A 17,012-nucleotide genomic window follows, 5' to 3' on the forward strand; every position below is an offset into this window, starting at 1 on the left:
GGTATAACATTGATATTTCTCCCCGCCTTCCGAATTACCCAAATCTCTCTAATAATTTGGACCGTGATTCGCTGAGCGGCTGGAAGAAAATAAAAACGGCACATGAGGCTGGGCGCGGGGAAAACAAATAAAAACCGCCGCCCCGGTTTTCTTTCCACCGGCGGTAGAGGCACGAGGTTCTCCGGCCGACGTGTGTTCTCTTTCAACGCAGGCAAAGAAAAGATGCTAACGAGTCTTGTTTGTTTTTTTTCTTAAAAAAAAATCCGAAACATTTTATCAAGTCCCTCCGAAAGGATGAATTACACTTTTTGAATGGGGGGGGGGGTTAATTTCCCCTCCTCCCTCCCCCATTCTCAAATTAAGCAGCATTGACTGACTCGGTGTCTTTTGCTCGGTCCCGGACTCCCCTGAAATCCAGGAAGTCTCCTGGCGGAGGCGAACCGGCCCGGCTCAATCTCCGCGGCGCCTCGGTCTGCGCGCTTTGGGCTGCTGGCCGGTTCCCCGGGCTGACCCTTGAGGAGCGAAGCGCGCCGCTGGGGAGGCCCGGTCGACGTCACGCGCGCGTGCACCCACCCAGCCATCCAGGGTGAGGGAAAGCAAACCCGGAGGGAGACTCCCCAAGAGGAAAAGGCCGCTGAATACCCCCTCAATGCCCCCCCCCCCCGTGGAGCACAGAGTTTCGGTCGCTTCAGTCTGGAGTGGGCGGGGGGGGGGGGCCAGGACAGCACCAGGGCCCTAGCTGTGCGAGGGCTGCGGGGGGGGGGAAGCTTTGCTAGGGAAGGAGGGAGGGGAGGGGGGGTGTCCCATGGAAACTACTCTCCCGCGTTGGGTGGGTGGGTGGGTGGAAACCAGCCCCCAAGGGCCCTTCCGCACGCGCTTTGTCCTTCTCAGTCCTTTCTTCCCTTCTTGTAATAATAATAGTAGTAGTAGTAGTAGCAGCGACTCTGGGCGGCTTCCAACAAAATATTAAAATACAAGAGTCTATTAAACATTCAAAGCTTCCCTGAGCAGGGCTGCCTTCAGATGTCTTCTAAAAGTCTGGTAGTTGTTTCTTTCCTTGACATCCGGTGGGAGGGTGTTCCACAGGCCGGGCGCCACTACCGAGAAGGCCCTCTGCCTGCTTCCCTGTATCTTGGCTTCTCGCAGTGAGGGAATTGTCAGAAGGGCCTCGGAGCTGGACCTCAGTGTCTGGGATGAACGATGGGGGTGGAGACTCTCCTTCAGGTATACTGGGCCGAGGCCGATTGGGGCTTTCAAGGTCAGCGCCAACACTTTGAATTGTGCTTGGAAACACCCTGAGAGCCAATGTTTTGCCTCTGCCGCTGCTCCTGAATAGCCGGTGCGCCCCGTCGGGGCCACAAGTCCATGGAAGCCAGTCCCGAGCTGGGCTGATGAGGACGGGACGTTTCGTCTTCGGGCTGCGCGGGGAGGCGGGGCAAGCGGAGATCTGCTCTAAGGCCGCGGTGGGGGGAAGCCCTGCCCCCGCTGGGTGGGTGGGGGTTCTGACTCCCGACGCCCCACCCCGCGGGTATAGCGGAGCCCTAACTCTCCACTCCTCAGCGCCCTCCTTCCTCGGCTGGGCGCTTCTTACTCCCGCCCACCCCCACCCCACCTCCACCCCCCAAGCCTCAAGAGGCGGCGGAGGAGACTGGGCAAGCACAGCTTCCTCGCCCAGCTATATAGGCGGCTGCCCTCCCTTGCCCATCGGTCGGTCGTCGGTCCCGCTGCCAGTCTTCCCTTAGGTCCCGGTCCCGCCGCCAGTCTTCCCTTAGGTCCCGGTCCCGCCGCCAGTCTCCCCTTAGGTCCCGGTCCCGCCGCCGCCATCACCGCTGCCCGGCTCTCCTACTTCCCCAGAGATGATGGATTACTCCTACGACGATGATCTGGACGAGCTTTGCCCAGTCTGCGGGGACAAGGTATCCGGATATCACTACGGGCTGCTCACCTGCGAGAGCTGCAAGGTAAGGGCCGGCCGTCGAGGGACAGCGACCGTCTCGGGACTGCCTCCCGCAGCCGAGAAAGGGGCTTAGTGGTCTTCTTCTTAGGAAGGAGAGAGGGGAGAGCGTTGAGATCAGGGATCCCCACATTTGGACCCCCAAAAATGTTTCAGGGCAGCAGGGTGGGCTTGTGGGGGTCGGATGCCCTTCTTTTAAAAAATTGCGGGCTCCCCCTTCCCCAACGAACTCCGCTCCACTCGCCGACTGAATAATGACCCCCGGGTGGGATTATCATAATAAATGCCGCATTGAAAATTGGCTATCGCCCTGGGCGTCTTAACTGCAGCGCCCGAAAACACCCCAGAGCAAAACCGCCGGTGCAGAAAATTATGGTGGCGCATTTTAATACATGACGCGGGACGCGCGTATTCAAAAGAGGTTCGTCTCCGCTAGGGACGGGGTTCACAAATATTTGCAGGGCAAAACGGCGAGAACGGGACTGGAAAGAAAATAATTAGGACGCAATCAAAATTTGAATTATTATCGCTATCACTGCTTCCTTGTCATATGAAATAGTGGTATCTGCTTCATTATTATTAATCATTAAAATAAAGCCATGCTACTAATATGAGCAACATAAACGCAAATAATTATATTGATTAAAATAGCTTCAAAATTATTGTTAAACGTATTTTTCTTAATCGCCAAGCCATCCTCATCGAACTCTGGATTACCCGGAGCTTCCGAACAGTATTTCATTAATCCCAGAACCTTACCATATTCTGTTGAAAATCCCGGTACATATTTCGACCTGTAGAAGCTTCACTCGTCTTAATTTTCTGGGGCCCATTTCTGTAGCGCAGCCCCACAGCGCTCGCCCCGTAGAACCCACAATACGGCCTCAGTTCCTTTGGGGTTTTTGTTTTCGATCGTTTGTGATATTTTAGAGGACTGAGAATGTTTATCGCTTCTCCTCGAACCCAGATTTTACGGAGGGCGAGGTTTAAGGAGTCCGTGATCCGGAGCCAAAAATCGCATGTAACGCCGATTTGATGCCATTCCCGTTCGGGATCGATAGGTTCCCGAAGTCTGTTCCGGGGAGGGGGGGTGGGGGCCGGGGGGCAAATGCTCCCCCTGCGCGGCCTTTTCGTCCCTAAAACTCTTTTCGAAAAATGCGCGGTAGGAATTCTTTGGAAATCTTTTCTGAGAATGAATAAAATGCTTCCGGAATAAACGAAACCGACTGATCTGAGGGCGACTCGATCAGGAAATGTGTCCGGGAAAATGCATCCCGGTCTGGAATTCCCAAAAGGTGATTCAAAGGAGGAGATTCGTTTTTGGGGGAACCGCAAGTCTTAGCAGTTAATATTATTAAGTGCCTACCGAAAACTGAACCTGGGGGCGCGTCTGGGGACCTGGGGACACTTTCCGGTGAGCAGCGTGTGCATGTCAGGGTGTGGATGTGGCGGCAATTATGTTCCAAGAAATTCTAGATTTTTAGGCGCGGGGAAATATATGGCTGCGCGAAAGGCGCGCGAGGACCCTGCGCGCCTCTTTCCCAGGAGCCGAGCGGGGGATACCGAAGGGAGCCCCGGAGCGCTGCCCTCGGCCCCTCTGTGCAAAAGGCCTGGCGGTGCTCAGGACCAGACCCGGCTGGCCCGCTCCGTCCTTCTCTCCAGGAACGGATAGGGGTCTCCTCAGGCCGCCAGAGGACGGTGCTCGGCGGGGCCCCTGCTGGGAAGGGCTGCTTTGCAAGCGGCGGGTGCGGGAAGGGTTAAGGAGAAATTGGGGTGGGGGTGAGGCGAATATTGAATATTGCCCTCCACCCCTTGACGGATGATGACACCCGGCAACGCCATCCCTTTAAATGTCTGTGTTCTTGGTCATTTTTCTGCTTTGTGGATTTATTTATTCGCCTGACGTTCTTCTGTTTTTCTTCGTTCAGTTCGGTTTAGTTTCTGTCCAGTTCCCGCGTCCTCCCTTGCTGTCTCGGTGTTTTTGCTTGCTTGCTTGCTTGTTTTGAGACGGTGTTTTTGAGATTCCTACCTTAATGGTGGGACCGAGGAAGGTGGGGGAGGCAGAGGCCCAGAGACGGAGCCTCAGTTTACCAGGATGTGTCTCGGGGTATGTCTGTCACATTTGTCGCGAGGCCCCCACAAAGGAAGGCCTAGGTCCATGGAGTCTCTTCAAGCTTCTGGAGGTGCCCCCCCCCATCATGTGTGTGTGTGTGGGGGGGGGGAATCGGCAGCTCCAGCTTGAAGGCTCGGCCGCCCCCACCCTCACCACCAGCGAAAGGGAGATGCGCTTTCCCTGGGGGACTGACAATGCCCTAAGCGCCTTGCGGGGGTGGGGTGGGGGGGTTGCCAGTTAGGTCCTGAGAGAGACTCTAGTCTTAAGAAACATCTGCCACCCTGTCTCAATCTCTGCCTGGAAAAAAGTGTATTCCTTCACTTACACTCCAGAATTATAATTAGGATTATTAAATGTATTTCTCCCTCTTCGCCAGTAGGTCCCAGGGCGGTTTACAGCAATCTGAAATTCAGAATTAACAATTGTGTGGTAAGCCGGCACTGCTTCCCCGCTCCCGCGTGGTTCTTGCAGTTTAACATCCTGGCTGAAGGTTGGATTCCAGGAGGCAGAATATGACAGGGCCTGGGGGTATCTGCAGACAGGTGCCGGGGCTGAAGCGAGGGGGCCGGGGCGGTGGAGCCAACCGAGGAACCGCGCGCGCCTTGCCTTCTCAAAAGAGGCGCGCTCTTGAGGCTCCCTTTCCCCAGGGTGAGGCCGCCTCTTCCAGGGATTCATCCCTGGAGCTGAGCCGCCCACCTTATTCTCAGTCGAAGACCTTTTTATTTAATTGCCTGAGGTTGTGACGTCACCGGCGGCTTGCAGAAGTTCGCAAGACAAAATGACTTGCTGAAATGTGCTCTTTTTAAAATAATCGCAATATAATGTGATTCTCCTCCTTATGTTGAGGTGGTGATGGAATAATAATAATAATAATAATAATAATAATAATAAAAATTATTTTTACACAGCCCATTTAATTGGGTTGCCCTAGCCACTCTGTGGGTGGCTTCCAGTATATATAAAAACACAGCAAAACACAATAAAACATTACACCTTATAGAGCTTCCGTATACAGGGGCTGCCTTCAGATGTTTCCTAAATGTTATATAATTACTCATCTCCTGATAGGAGGGCGTTCCACAGGGTGGGCGCCACCACCGAAAAGGCCCTCTGCCTGGTTCCCTGTAGCTTCGCTTCTCGCAGTGAGGGACCCGCCAGAAGGCCCTCGGTGCTGGACCTCAGAGTTTTGATAGGAGTCAGGGAGGTGGTGACGGTGGGGGCCAGAATGGGACATCTTGATTAGACGCTAATTATTATTGTACCTGTGGTCTCCAAAGGGGTCCCTGGCCTCCCAGTTCTCCTCTGCTCCAGCCAGCATGGCCACCGGACTGGTTAGGGGTGATGGGAGTTGTACCCTTTGCTATCAAGTGCTTTGGTCCGCGGTGCCGCGGTTATTGTCCCCGCTCAGCCCTGAAACTCTCCCCGGTTGCTCCGCATTCCTCCCTCCTCTCACGTTGCTCCATCTCTGCTTTGCTCAAAAGTCTTCCTCTTCCATTCCCGAGCTGTCTCATGTGTGATCATTACATTACATTACAATCATTCCTGGTACAATGTGTGGTCTTCTGCATGTAGTTCCAAACTGTGATAATTTAGAACAGGTACTTTATCATAAGCAAACATCCAAACATGGAAACTATTATTTTATTTTAAAAGCCACACGCTCGATCCCCAGTCGGGCTGGGACTGTCCCTTCCTGCCAAAACCCCGTGAACTCTGCTGCCAGTCCATGCAGGCAGCGTTGAGCCAGGTGAACCAAAGTTCTGCCTAGGTATGCGGCAGATTTCCATTTTCCTGAACTGCTAAGAGCAAAAAAATTAAAATGGTATAATCTTCTTCATCAGATGCGTATGGGGACATGGCTCTTGGGCTGTGGTATTGTTTAGAGATTGTTGTTGTTGTTTATTGTCTACGACTACTTTTGTAATGTTTGTAATTGTGTTGTTGTTTTTTTACATGTTGTAAGCTGCCTTGAATATGGTTTTAACTTTGGAAAGGCAGCACACAGATAAAACCACTGGAAGACAGAGATGACGTTAAGTGTGAAATCAGAGGGAAATTAAATAGATTTATGATTATTAATAGTATCACTATCATCTTACAAAGGGCCCAAAAGTATAAAGTACAGTGGTACCTCAGGTTACATACGCTTCAGGTTACATACGCTTCAGGTTACACACTACTAACTCAGAAATAGTGCTTCAGGTTAAGAACTTTGCTTCAGGATGAGAACAGAAATTGCACGGCAGCAGCAGGAGGCCCCATTAGCTAAAGTGGTGCCTCAGGTTAAGAACAATTTCAGGTTAAGTACGGACCTCTGGAACGAATTAAGTACTTAACCTGAGGTACCACTGTAAAGACAAAAACAGTCTATGCCCACAGACTCACCATCAGAGAGACATGGCACAAAAGAAATAAACAACGAGCAAGGCAGAGGAAAGCAAGTGTTGGCGCAGTTGCTTCCTGGCTGGCCCACGGATGGGGCCAGGTCGGTCTCCCCTCTGCAGTGTTGCTGTTCCTTGAACAGTCCTTCGGATACCCGTGATAAAGGATGCAGAAATGGTTACTGTCGCCCTTCCCAGAGCAGAGTTGATGATCATAATGCTTTGGTACACGTGCCGTGGGGTACACTCTCACACGCATTCAGGTCTCCCGATTCCACCCTGCCGCTTTCCCCCAAAGAGCGCCAGAGGGAACTGGGTTTTGAGACAAGGAGCAGAGCTAGCTATCTAAACCCAGAAGCAGAAGCAGCATTATTTATTAAATTTGTATAGTGGTCTTAATCCAAAGATCCCAGGGCGGTTCACAACAGAAAAAAATACAAAATGAGGGCACAAATACATAATAAAACATAAACAAACAAACAAACAAACACACACACACACACACAAACTTCTCTTCCAGAAACACATTTAAAAGGACACAGAATGTTAATCGGCTGACAAGAAGAAGGGTCTCAGGTGATATAGTCTTCTCCCGCCTGCACCGGAGCTTCATTTGTGTCGGGTTCCCTGCGAGTTCCTCAGAATCATAGGCTGTGCTCTGGAAGGTCTGGCATATTCACTAAAGCGAGAGTTCCACTGGGCATACTCAGAGAGCATGTCTGAATCCTCCTCCCAAGTGACAGCCGCTTTGGGCAGGGCGGGGCTTGCAAGGCGAGGGGTGTGGGACCCACCTGTGACCCCCGTTCGTGGGGAATTCTTCGCGCTTCCAGACTCCTTGAACTTCTCACACTCTCCCCCCCCCCCCACATCTTACCCTCAGGGCTTCTTCAAGAGAACGGTGCAGAACAGCAAGCACTACACGTGTACGGAGAACCAGAACTGCAAGATCGACAAGACGCAGCGCAAGAGGTGTCCCTATTGCCGCTTCCAGAAGTGCCTCGTGGTGGGCATGAAACTCGAAGGTGACTCCCGTGGGCAGAGTCGTGGGCGGGCGGGAGGGGGGCGAGTCTTTGCAACGCGGAAGGTAGGTGCTGACGCGAAAGCGCCTTCTGCCAAGGGGGCGGGGAGGGATCCTGACAACCAGCCCATGTCCTGGATGCTGCTGCCTCTGAGCTGACCGCGGCCAGGAGGGCTTTTGCTCCGGCCCAAGCAGGACGTGGGGACTTGACGTGGGCGGGGGGGGGTGGAGGGACTGCCGACTTGACCCCTACCGGCCAATTTTCTTCCTCGTCCCCCCTCTTAACCCCCGTTGCTTTTCTGCCTCTGAGGGGGCGAGGAAAAAACCAACATATAAGTATACATGCATTTCGTGCCTAGGTCGTGAGAATGCAACACCTTCCCTGGCCAGGAGGCGCGTTTTTGAAAAGAGCGCGCCTCCACGCACAGCGTCCGCCCAAAGAACAGTGCCAGGCGGTTTAAAAGAGACTTTTTGAGATGTTCTCGATCTGCTTCCTTTAAATCTTTAGCCTCTTTTCCCTCTACCCACCCCCTCCCCTAGTATTCCACCCCCCCTTCTCCCTCTGCTGGGTTTCCACGTGTCCCGTGTGGCTCTTTATAAGAGGGGCAGGGACCTTACCCTGCAAGGACTCTTGGAAGTGAGACCCTGTAAAATGCAAAGGAGCCGAGTGCTTTTTCTGCCTGAGCTGTCAAGCTTAGTTGCAAGCCACAATATCCTTATTACTATTAATTCCGTGTTCCATTTGAGCGGAGGCCCCCTAAGGCCGTTGTCGGATAATGATGACAGTATTCTTGTGGTTCCTCAGGAACCAACCTGGAAGGCTTTTAGAGAGGGCGGGGCGAATTCATGCAGAATTATAAGGCTATCCATGGCAGCAGTGCGTTCAGACGTGGTCAGATCCTACTCGCGTGTTTCCCATGGGGGTATCTGGGTGGCCACTGTGAGAACAGGATGCGGGACTGGATCCCCCCCCCCCTTGGGTTCCTCTTATGGTCTTGAGGCAAAATGCCTGTGCAGCCTCTTCTGACACTCTTATGTCCAAAGAGCGTTTCGCGCTCCCCCCGCGTCATAATGCTGACTCTTTAAGAGCTAGGGCGATAATTAAATCTGACGGGAGTCCCGTCCGCCCCGGTCTCATTGCCCAGGCCCAATTCCTGATGCTCTGCTCGCTTTGCTGGAGAAGTCCTGGGAAAAAACCCGCATTTATTTTTATATTGCTTTTAACGCCCGACTTTCCAGTTCCGTTTCCACCGAGTGATCTGAAGATTGGTATATTTCCCATTTAGAGCCTAGCAATTAAAAAGCCGCAGTGCCGATTCAATGCACACTGTTTGCCGGTACTCCCAGTTTAAAACCCGACTTCCCAGCTCCGTTTCCGCTGCGGGTTGCTGTCACGTTCGGGGACTTTCCTGCCTTAGAGAGCAGAGCTGAGGGCTGCCTGGAGAGAGCAGGCTTTGAACGACATAAAGTGAAAGCAAATTCCTCCATGGGGTGGAAAGGAGGGGGCGAGGCTGGGCGCGGGTCCCGGGGGAGGCTGCTCCACAGCATAGTAGTCTAGGTCTGGAAGGACACGTGTCTCCGGGAACCAATTGGGGTTTCAAATAATAAAAACAGGATAAAAATAAACACGCAGAAAGATCACGTGAGAGCCATCTTCAAATACCTAAAGGGCTGTCGCATGGAAAATGGACCATGCTTGTTTTTTCCTGCTCCGGAGGGCAGGACTCGAACTCATGGCTTCAAGCGACAAGGCAGGAGATTCATTCAGGCTCAGCATCAGGAAGAAATTTCTGACAAAGGGTCTCCCGCGGGAGGTGGTGGTCTCTCCTTCCTCGGAGGCTGGAGAGCCACCTGTCAGGGGTTCCGTAGCTGTGATTCCAGGGGTTGGACTAGATGACCCTTGGGGAACCCTTTCAACAAAGCCCAAGTAAAGGCTGCCAATTTTATCAGATCATAAAGGCTAGTTCCATAGTTGCCAGGCTTGCGGTGGGGGTTGTTTTGAACAGGATGGTTCTGTTGCCTGTGTCATAAAGGAATGCCAAATCCTATAAAGTGTCCGGAGGTTCTACTCCTTGTCAAAATCTCAAATATGTGCGTTTCTCTCCATTAAAGCTGTATCCCAGTGTAGTGTGGTACAAAGCGTCCAGTGTAAGATTTTGGGCTGTTTCCCACTGAGTTGCAATTATTATTAATATTAATTAATAAATTAATTACATTTCTAGACTGCCCTTCACCCGAAGATCACAGGGCACGTTACAATATAAAATCTCAAAAACACATCCCTTAGTAACAATTAAAAAACAATATCCCCCCACGGTTTAAAAGGCCACAGATGATGATTATACTACAGCCATCTGGTTTGGTTTCCCCAGCCCCTTTGGGTGGCTTACAGCATATCTAAAAACTGGCTGAAGAGGAATGTTTTTGCCTGGCACTTAAAGATATGTAGAGACGGCACCAGGCTAGCCCCCCCATGGGGAGAGCATCCCACAAGTGGGGAGCCACCACAGAAAAGGCCCCTTCTCATGTTGACGCCCCCTGTATCTCTCTTGGAGGGGCCACGTGAAGAAGGGCCTCAGAGCTTCTGGACAGAAGCGGTCCTTGAGGAGTGGTGCTCCTGAGCCATTTAAGGCTTTAGAGGTCAAATCCAGGACTGAACTGGGCCTGAAAACTAAGTGGCAGCCAGCTGGGCCACAGTTGGCATTACATGCTCAAACTGTCTCATTCATGCTGCCAGGACCAATTCTTTTGACAATACATTTACATTTGTATCATCAAAAATACTCAGTAACATTAATTTTGGGCAACGAACAATAGTTTCTTTAGCAATATTTATCATTCATGTCAAGAATAAATTCCAAAAATCTTGCACCAAATTACAGTAAATGGTAATATGTACGAAGTTTATTGCAGTCCCTCCAACTAGTAGGTGATAAAGAAGGAAATATTTTCACATTTGCAAAGGAGTGCAATACCATCTGTGCAATAATTTCAAGGGCTTTTCCCAAAGAAATCTGGAAGCAGATTTTTAAGGGCTGCGATCCCCAAATTTTACTCCCATCCTTGGGAATAATTTGTGTGCAAATATCTAGTTCCCATATCTTTTTGAGGGGGTTCCATAGATCCATTGATAACTTACATTATGCAATATAGAGTATAATTAAAATCTAATCCTTTCCCTCCTCTACCCATTGTAATTTTCAAATTTTGTTAAGGCGTGATTGGTTTTTTTACAAGCTCCTCACCATCTCCACTTGCACATACACTCAGGCATGTGTGATAAGCCAGTGGAGATAGGGTTTTCGTGTACGTGTGCGGGAGATACTTTGTACATGCTCAGAAGCACCCTCTACACATATCCCAAGGCATGTGGATGAAAGCAGGCAGTGCCAAGAAGGTGTGTCTCTGTGTGGGGGGGCACTAGGGGTATAACGGTTTCCTGTATCATAAAGGGATGCACTTTTGCTTAAAAACACTGGAAAAGGGACTAATTATTCTCAGTTACAGAAAAAGCTTGCCCTGAAATGAAAAGTTGGAAACACTGTATATGTAAAGTTACTACTCATAACTATTAGCACTTTTTAAAACTTCATGGAACTGTTTATAACTTTTACAGCTGCCTGGAACTTCCTAAAACTCTGCTGAGAATGTTCAAGAAGAATCCAGATATTGGTCTATATGGAAAGATGTCTGGGCAAACAACTAAACTTCTTAATTTTTAATACTTCTTTCTGTGGCAATATACAATTGTGGTTGGAGAAACCCAGCTGGATGGGCAGGGTATAAATATAATCATAATCATTACAATGTCGCACAAGATCTTCAATTTATTCTCAGCAATAAGAAGTGATGGACCATGTATAAAACACTGTACATGTATTAGAAAATTTGCAAGCTCCATTTTTCCTGTATACATGCTATGCATAATACATTATACAGTTACATCTACCAAAATCGATGTATTGATTTCGGGGTGACCTTTTTTCAAAAGGTTTGGAAACGACAGTTCATTCCTTTGTTTTTAGGCAAAAGTTCATCTAACTAAGCTACAGGAACATGAGGTTGTAAATAAGTTATAACCCTGGCGGACACTTCCCTTTCCAAAGATCCCAGGGGAAAGGAATAAAAATAATACTGTATTCAGATTTGTTTTTTTTTTGTTTAAATCTCAGCAGTCCGGACATTTATTCCGGCGGGTGCTCAGCTTTTTCTACCGTTGCAAGGAAATAGCCCCCTATCCTGTGCAGTACCGAGTGTCCCGGCCACGCAGTGGACTGGGATGCTGGCCTGACTGGAGTACCTTGGGCCCATTGCCCATTGCGCAGAACCCGGCTGGCCGGAGCCCCCTCTGACAGCAGGCACCATGGGGGCGGGATCTGCGGGTGGTGAAGTGCGCCCACTTTGCATGCCAAAGCCTCCAGGTTCGATCCCCGGCACCCCCTTTAAAGGACCCTGCTGCCAGCACAGCAGACAATACCGGTGGGTTAGATGGACCCTTAGCTAGAACCCCCACCAGTGTCCGCCAGATTCTTCTGTTCTGTGCCTTGGCGGAGCAGGTGCGATGAAACCTAGGGCCTCATCCCGGAGGTTTCTCAGCTACAGTTCCCGTCGCCCCAGCTGATGGGAGTTGTAGTGGAAAACATTTGTTTGCATTTATATCCCAGCTCGTTCTCCCAGGAGCTTAAGGTGGCAGAGGTACAGGGTTCTCCCCTATTTAATCCCATCGCAACCCTCTCTACCATTACCAGTTCCCTTGAGGGCATGCAGAGCGCCCATACCCTTTGATGCCTTGCGGCTGGCCTCAGCCTTGCCCGCGTCAGGTGGGCTTCGCGTGGCTTTATCCGCCAGGGGTCGCCGTGAGGGGCGGAGAAGGGCTACAGTTCAGAAGGTCCCAGGCTTACTCCCCAGGGACATCTCCAGCAGGCTGGGCTGGGAGAAGACTCATGAGGAGATGCTGCCGGTCAGTTGTAGACAATACTGAGCTCTATAGACCAGGAGTCTCTGACTTGGCAAAAGGCAACCGCCCCACGTTCTTCTGTTCTTCTGCGTGGAGCAAATGGGCGCACGAAAAAGGGAACGAAAGAGAAGGAGGGGCACACATCCCAACACAACCCCCTGGTCGGGTGCTATCCATCCATTCATTAATTGCATTTATGCCCCCTTTTCCTCGGAGCAGCTCAATGTGGCATCCACGTGGCGTCCAGAGTGGCGCAATCTAATCCCAACGACAACCCTGTGAGGTAGGCTAGAGTGACAAGCAGTGACTGGCCCAGGGAGCAAATTTGTATGAAATATTGTGGGAGAGCTAAGCCCCTTTCCGCATAATGGATCACAAGACAGGGCGCACACAGGAGATGGCTTCTGTGGACTGGCCTCTAATGCCACACCCAGGGAACTTCGAGGCCGAGCGGGAAAATTTGAACCCAGGTCTCTCCCAGGTCCTAGTAAACTAATCACTATGCCACCCCAGATCTCTTAAAAAGAGATCCTTCAACAACGGAGGCCAAAAGGCAAGATAAAAGTGTACTGATTTGGGAGGACTAGAGGAAAGGGAGGGGGCGCTGACACCAGCCGCTCTTAAAGGGCTCAAAAACCGCCCCCAGATAGGAGAAGAGGAAGGATGTGCGCGAGAGCAGGAGTGACGCGAGGAATCAGGACATCATTGGCATGGCGCATAATTGCGCAGGGGTGCGCGCAGGCATCTTTGCTAGCGGCACAGAGAAAGGACTTCCCAAGGTGGCAGAGATGGGGAGCCCAGGGCCATGTTGGCTGCCAGTCCGGCGAGCGACGGGCCACGGGGGGGGGGGGGTCGACCACACCTGAACTCCCCATTCTCATTTCCCGTCGACCAGCTTGCAGGAATTGGTGGGACTTTGCTGCTGGGAGGTCCCTTCCCCAGATTTCTGAATGATTTAATTTGTAATGCACTGCCTTTCTGGCCAAGGAACCCAAGGCGGCTCGCCATTTTCGAAAGCAGAAACCAATAAATTACACAGCATAAACCAAGAAGTTCTCGCTGAAGTAGGAACCAGAGCGAGGTGAGCGCCTCTTCCGCTCCAGCGGAGACGAGGAGCCCGCGGTGCTCCAGATGTGGTCCCTAGGGTTCAGCAGCCTCTGGAGAGCCGCAGGCCCCTCATCCCCAGCGCCCCGAGCTTGGGGAGGGCTGTTGCGCCAGCAGCCTGCTTCCAAGATGCACCTGGAGGATGGGCAGCGCGAGGAAAGCATCTCGGACCACCGAGGTCTTTGGCTGGACCTCCTGATGTCATTTGCTGGCTGGGCCGCTGGCTTCTAGCTTATGCGCAGACCGCTGGGGCGCACAGATGGGGCGGGTCGTCCCCCCTCCAAAGTAGGAACAAGAACCTCCGGAAGGCTAACACCTGAGCATGTCGTCCCTCCTTTTCAAGTCGGTTTCAACTTTTAATAGTAGCTCGGGCTGACTAGCCCCAAATGGCCCTTTGCCCCAGGAGAAGCTTTGGCAGAGGCTTTTACGTGGCCAGTGGCCGCCGCCGCCTGCCTTCCTTCCTCGCTCCGGAGGAAGGTGGGAGGCGAAGCCGCGTCCTGTGCCAATGGACCCCGCGGGATGGCCGGGCCTCCTCTTCTCCCGGGTTCGTGGGAGTCGCTCTTGGCGGCTGGAAGCCTCTCCTGGCTTCTCCCTCCCGCTTCCCCTCTTCTCAGGGGCTAGGGCGGGAGGTAGGATATGGGGCGAGTTTCTTCTTTTGGAAGCGGGGGAGGAGGAGAGCGCTCGCTTCCAGGGCGCGCTTCCAAGGCAGCTGCTGCGCTTTGGGGAACAGTGTCGGCATCGGGGATGGAGGCCAACAGAGAAGCACCTGCGCGGGTTTCACAACCGTGACACATTCTTGCGCTCTGCTCGAGGGTCGCGGCGCGGGCAGTGGCGCGAAATAACAACAGCTAGCTTGGGAAAGAGGCCTTTGCGCCTAGGCCCACACGCCCCGTACCCCTCACTAGGACCATCCTGCAGTCATCCTCTTCCCCTCGAAGGTCTAGCATCCACACAGTGTTCAGATGCGCATTAAAAGGGCTAGCCAGCACGCCGTGTTTAAATTCAAACGTGTTTCAAAGTTGCAGCGTGCACGCGACCTGCATTGTCGCCAAAGCGGGGCTGAGCAGGGGCCAGATTCGTGGCGTTCCCCCACCCCGCGTGCAGTCGTTTGAACGCAGCCTGGGCCTTCCTGGTCGGATTTTGTCTGACGCCTTTTCCCCGCTTTCTCTCCCTTTGCCCCTTCTTCTTCTCCTCCCTCCCTCCCTCCCTCCCTCCTCCCTCCAGCCGTGCGCGCCGACCGCATGCGGGGTGGCCGGAACAAGTTCGGGCCCATGTACAAGCGGGACCGAGCCATGAAACAGCAGAAGAAGGCGCTGATCCGCGCCAACAGCTTCAAACTGGAGACCGCCCAGCCGCCCATCGTGTCCCCGGTGCAGGCGGCGGCGGAGTACGGCGGGCTGTCGGCCTCGCTGCACGGCCTGAGCCACCACCACCACCAGCAGCCTGGGGTGGCAAAGGCGCTGCCCCCGCCCGGCAGCGGCAGCAATAGCAGCAGCTCCAGCAGCTCCGGCAGCGGCGGTGGCGGTGGCAGCGGGATAAGCAGCTCCACCGCCATGGCGCCCGTCGACTACGAGCGCAGCTCCTACGGGACGCCCGCGCAGGCCATGCCGGTGCCCTCGGGTCACGGGCCGCTCTCGGGTTACCACTACCAGCCCTTCGCCAACCGGGCCATCAAGTCCGAGTTCCCGGACCCCTACGCGATGCATCCAAACGAGGCAGCCCCGCCGTACCCCTACCCGGAGGTCTACCCCAATGGCGGCTCCGCAGCCACTGGGGGCGACTTGCCCGACGTGATCCTGAGGCTGCTGCAGCAGGAGCCCGACGAGGCGCAACTCAAGGCCCGCATCATGGCCTGCCTGCAGGAGGAGCAGAGCAAGGCCCGCCACGAGAAGCTCAGCGCCTTTGGCATCATGTGTAAGATAGCGGATCAGACCCTCTTCGCCATCGTGGAGTGGGCGCGCAGCTGCATCTTCTTCAAAGAGCTGGAGGTGAGTGGCGGGAGGGCGGGGTCGTTGCTTTTCGCTGGGGGGGGGGGGCGAACCCCGAGAGGAAATGGCTTCCCACGACCTACATCTCCCTGACGGGCATGTTTCCAGCGGTTGCTTTGTTTGGTGGTGGTGGGGGTGTGGGTGGTGAGGAGGAAGGTTGAACTGTGGCTGGGGCGAGGCCTGCTTTGAGCACGTGCAGAGCTGCGGCAGCGAACGCAGGGCAAGTCTTCTGCCAGGTAAGGACTCCCGCAGCTTCACCTGCGCTCAGTAATTTACCTTGGGAACCCTCTTTGAGGTGCCCACCTGGCCCAGGGGCTGCCACGCAAAAGGTCAGCTGGGGCCCAGTTCTCTCTGCGGAGGTCGAGGCCGCCCCTTGCCTTCCTCCCGGTGTGAGCCAGCGGTGATGGGAACCTGGGAAGCCTTGGCAAAGGGCAGTTGATTGTTCGCTGCGCCCAACAGCCACCCTTTCAGGGACTTCAGCTCTGAGTTGCTCAGGAACAACCTGAAAGACCCATTATGCCCGTGGGTTACTGGTGTCCATTTGGGCTGATGGGGCAGAAGGCAGGGCCACCCCCTGGACAGGTTGCAAGTGAGAACGGGGAGGCTGCTGAGAGCGAGCAGAGGCTGGTGGGCCCACAGGTGCCTCCTTGGCCAGAGGTGTCTTAACAGTAAGCCCCATGGAGTGCAGCGGGGCTTACACGCAGGTAAGTGTATGTGTATGATTTCAGGCATGGCTGCCTCCCTCAATGCTTGGAAAGGGGTGTGCGTGTGGATATTGAGGCATGGCCTCCCATTAGTCCACTTTGCCTGTGCAGAAGGGATCTGCTTCATCCCATATTTTGGGGTCCCAGGCGGAACAACAGACCCACATGGACCGTCTCCCTCCTGAACCTTACGGAAGGGCAGGTGTGCGCGTGAGAGTGGAGAGGGGCCACTTCTGTGCTCAGCCCTCAGCTGGGAGTGGATCTGGGACCTCACTTGGGCCTGGGGAATCCGAGTTCGAATCCCTTTCCGAAAGGTAAAGGGGCCCCTGACCGTTAGGTCCAGTGGCGGACGACTCTGGGGTTGCACGCTCCATCTGTATAGGCCGAGGGAGCCGGTGTTTGTCCACAGACAGCTTCCGGGTATGTGGCCAGGAGGACTAAGCCACTTCTGGCGAACCAGAGCAGCGCACGGAATCTCTTTCCTAAATAGTGGGCTTATTCACCACTTGGAAAAAATGCATTCTGAGAGGCAGAGAGCTGCCCCCCCCCTTTGAAAGTGTCATTTAGGGTGAATCTGTGGTGGTGTGAGATTTGCACCCAGGACTCCTCAGTGGATCAGCAACCTCTGCGCTGTTCAAGCCCTTGAGGAAATGGCTACAATAAATAAGACCAAAGCAATGGCCGGTGTAGAAATGCTTTCAAATGAATGAAAATTCATGTGTTCAGGGCAGCTTCTTTCATTAGCAATGACGGGGCTTTCACATTTAAAATAGCTAAATGAGCTCTCCCCAGC

At 53.2% G+C, this 17,012-nt stretch overlaps 1 protein-coding gene across 1 annotated transcript in view; it reads left to right on the plus strand.

Annotated features, from left to right (window-relative positions):
• The first annotated feature begins 1,684 nt into the window (after positions 1-1,684).
• Positions 1,685-17,012, plus strand: part of NR5A1 (nuclear receptor subfamily 5 group A member 1) — a 48,482-nt gene continuing 33,154 nt past the window's right edge. The window contains exons 1-3 of the mRNA XM_083424398.1: positions 1,685-1,961; positions 7,329-7,470; positions 14,752-15,562. Coding sequence (XP_083280524.1) covers positions 1,857-1,961; positions 7,329-7,470; positions 14,752-15,562 — 1,058 coding nt within the window. The 5' untranslated portion in view covers positions 1,685-1,856. The remainder of the gene's footprint in view (positions 1,962-7,328; positions 7,471-14,751; positions 15,563-17,012) is intronic.

This window comes from Podarcis tiliguerta, assembly GCF_965153285.1.
Source record: "Podarcis tiliguerta genome assembly, chromosome: Z".
Taxonomy (NCBI): Eukaryota; Metazoa; Chordata; class Lepidosauria; order Squamata; family Lacertidae; genus Podarcis; species Podarcis tiliguerta.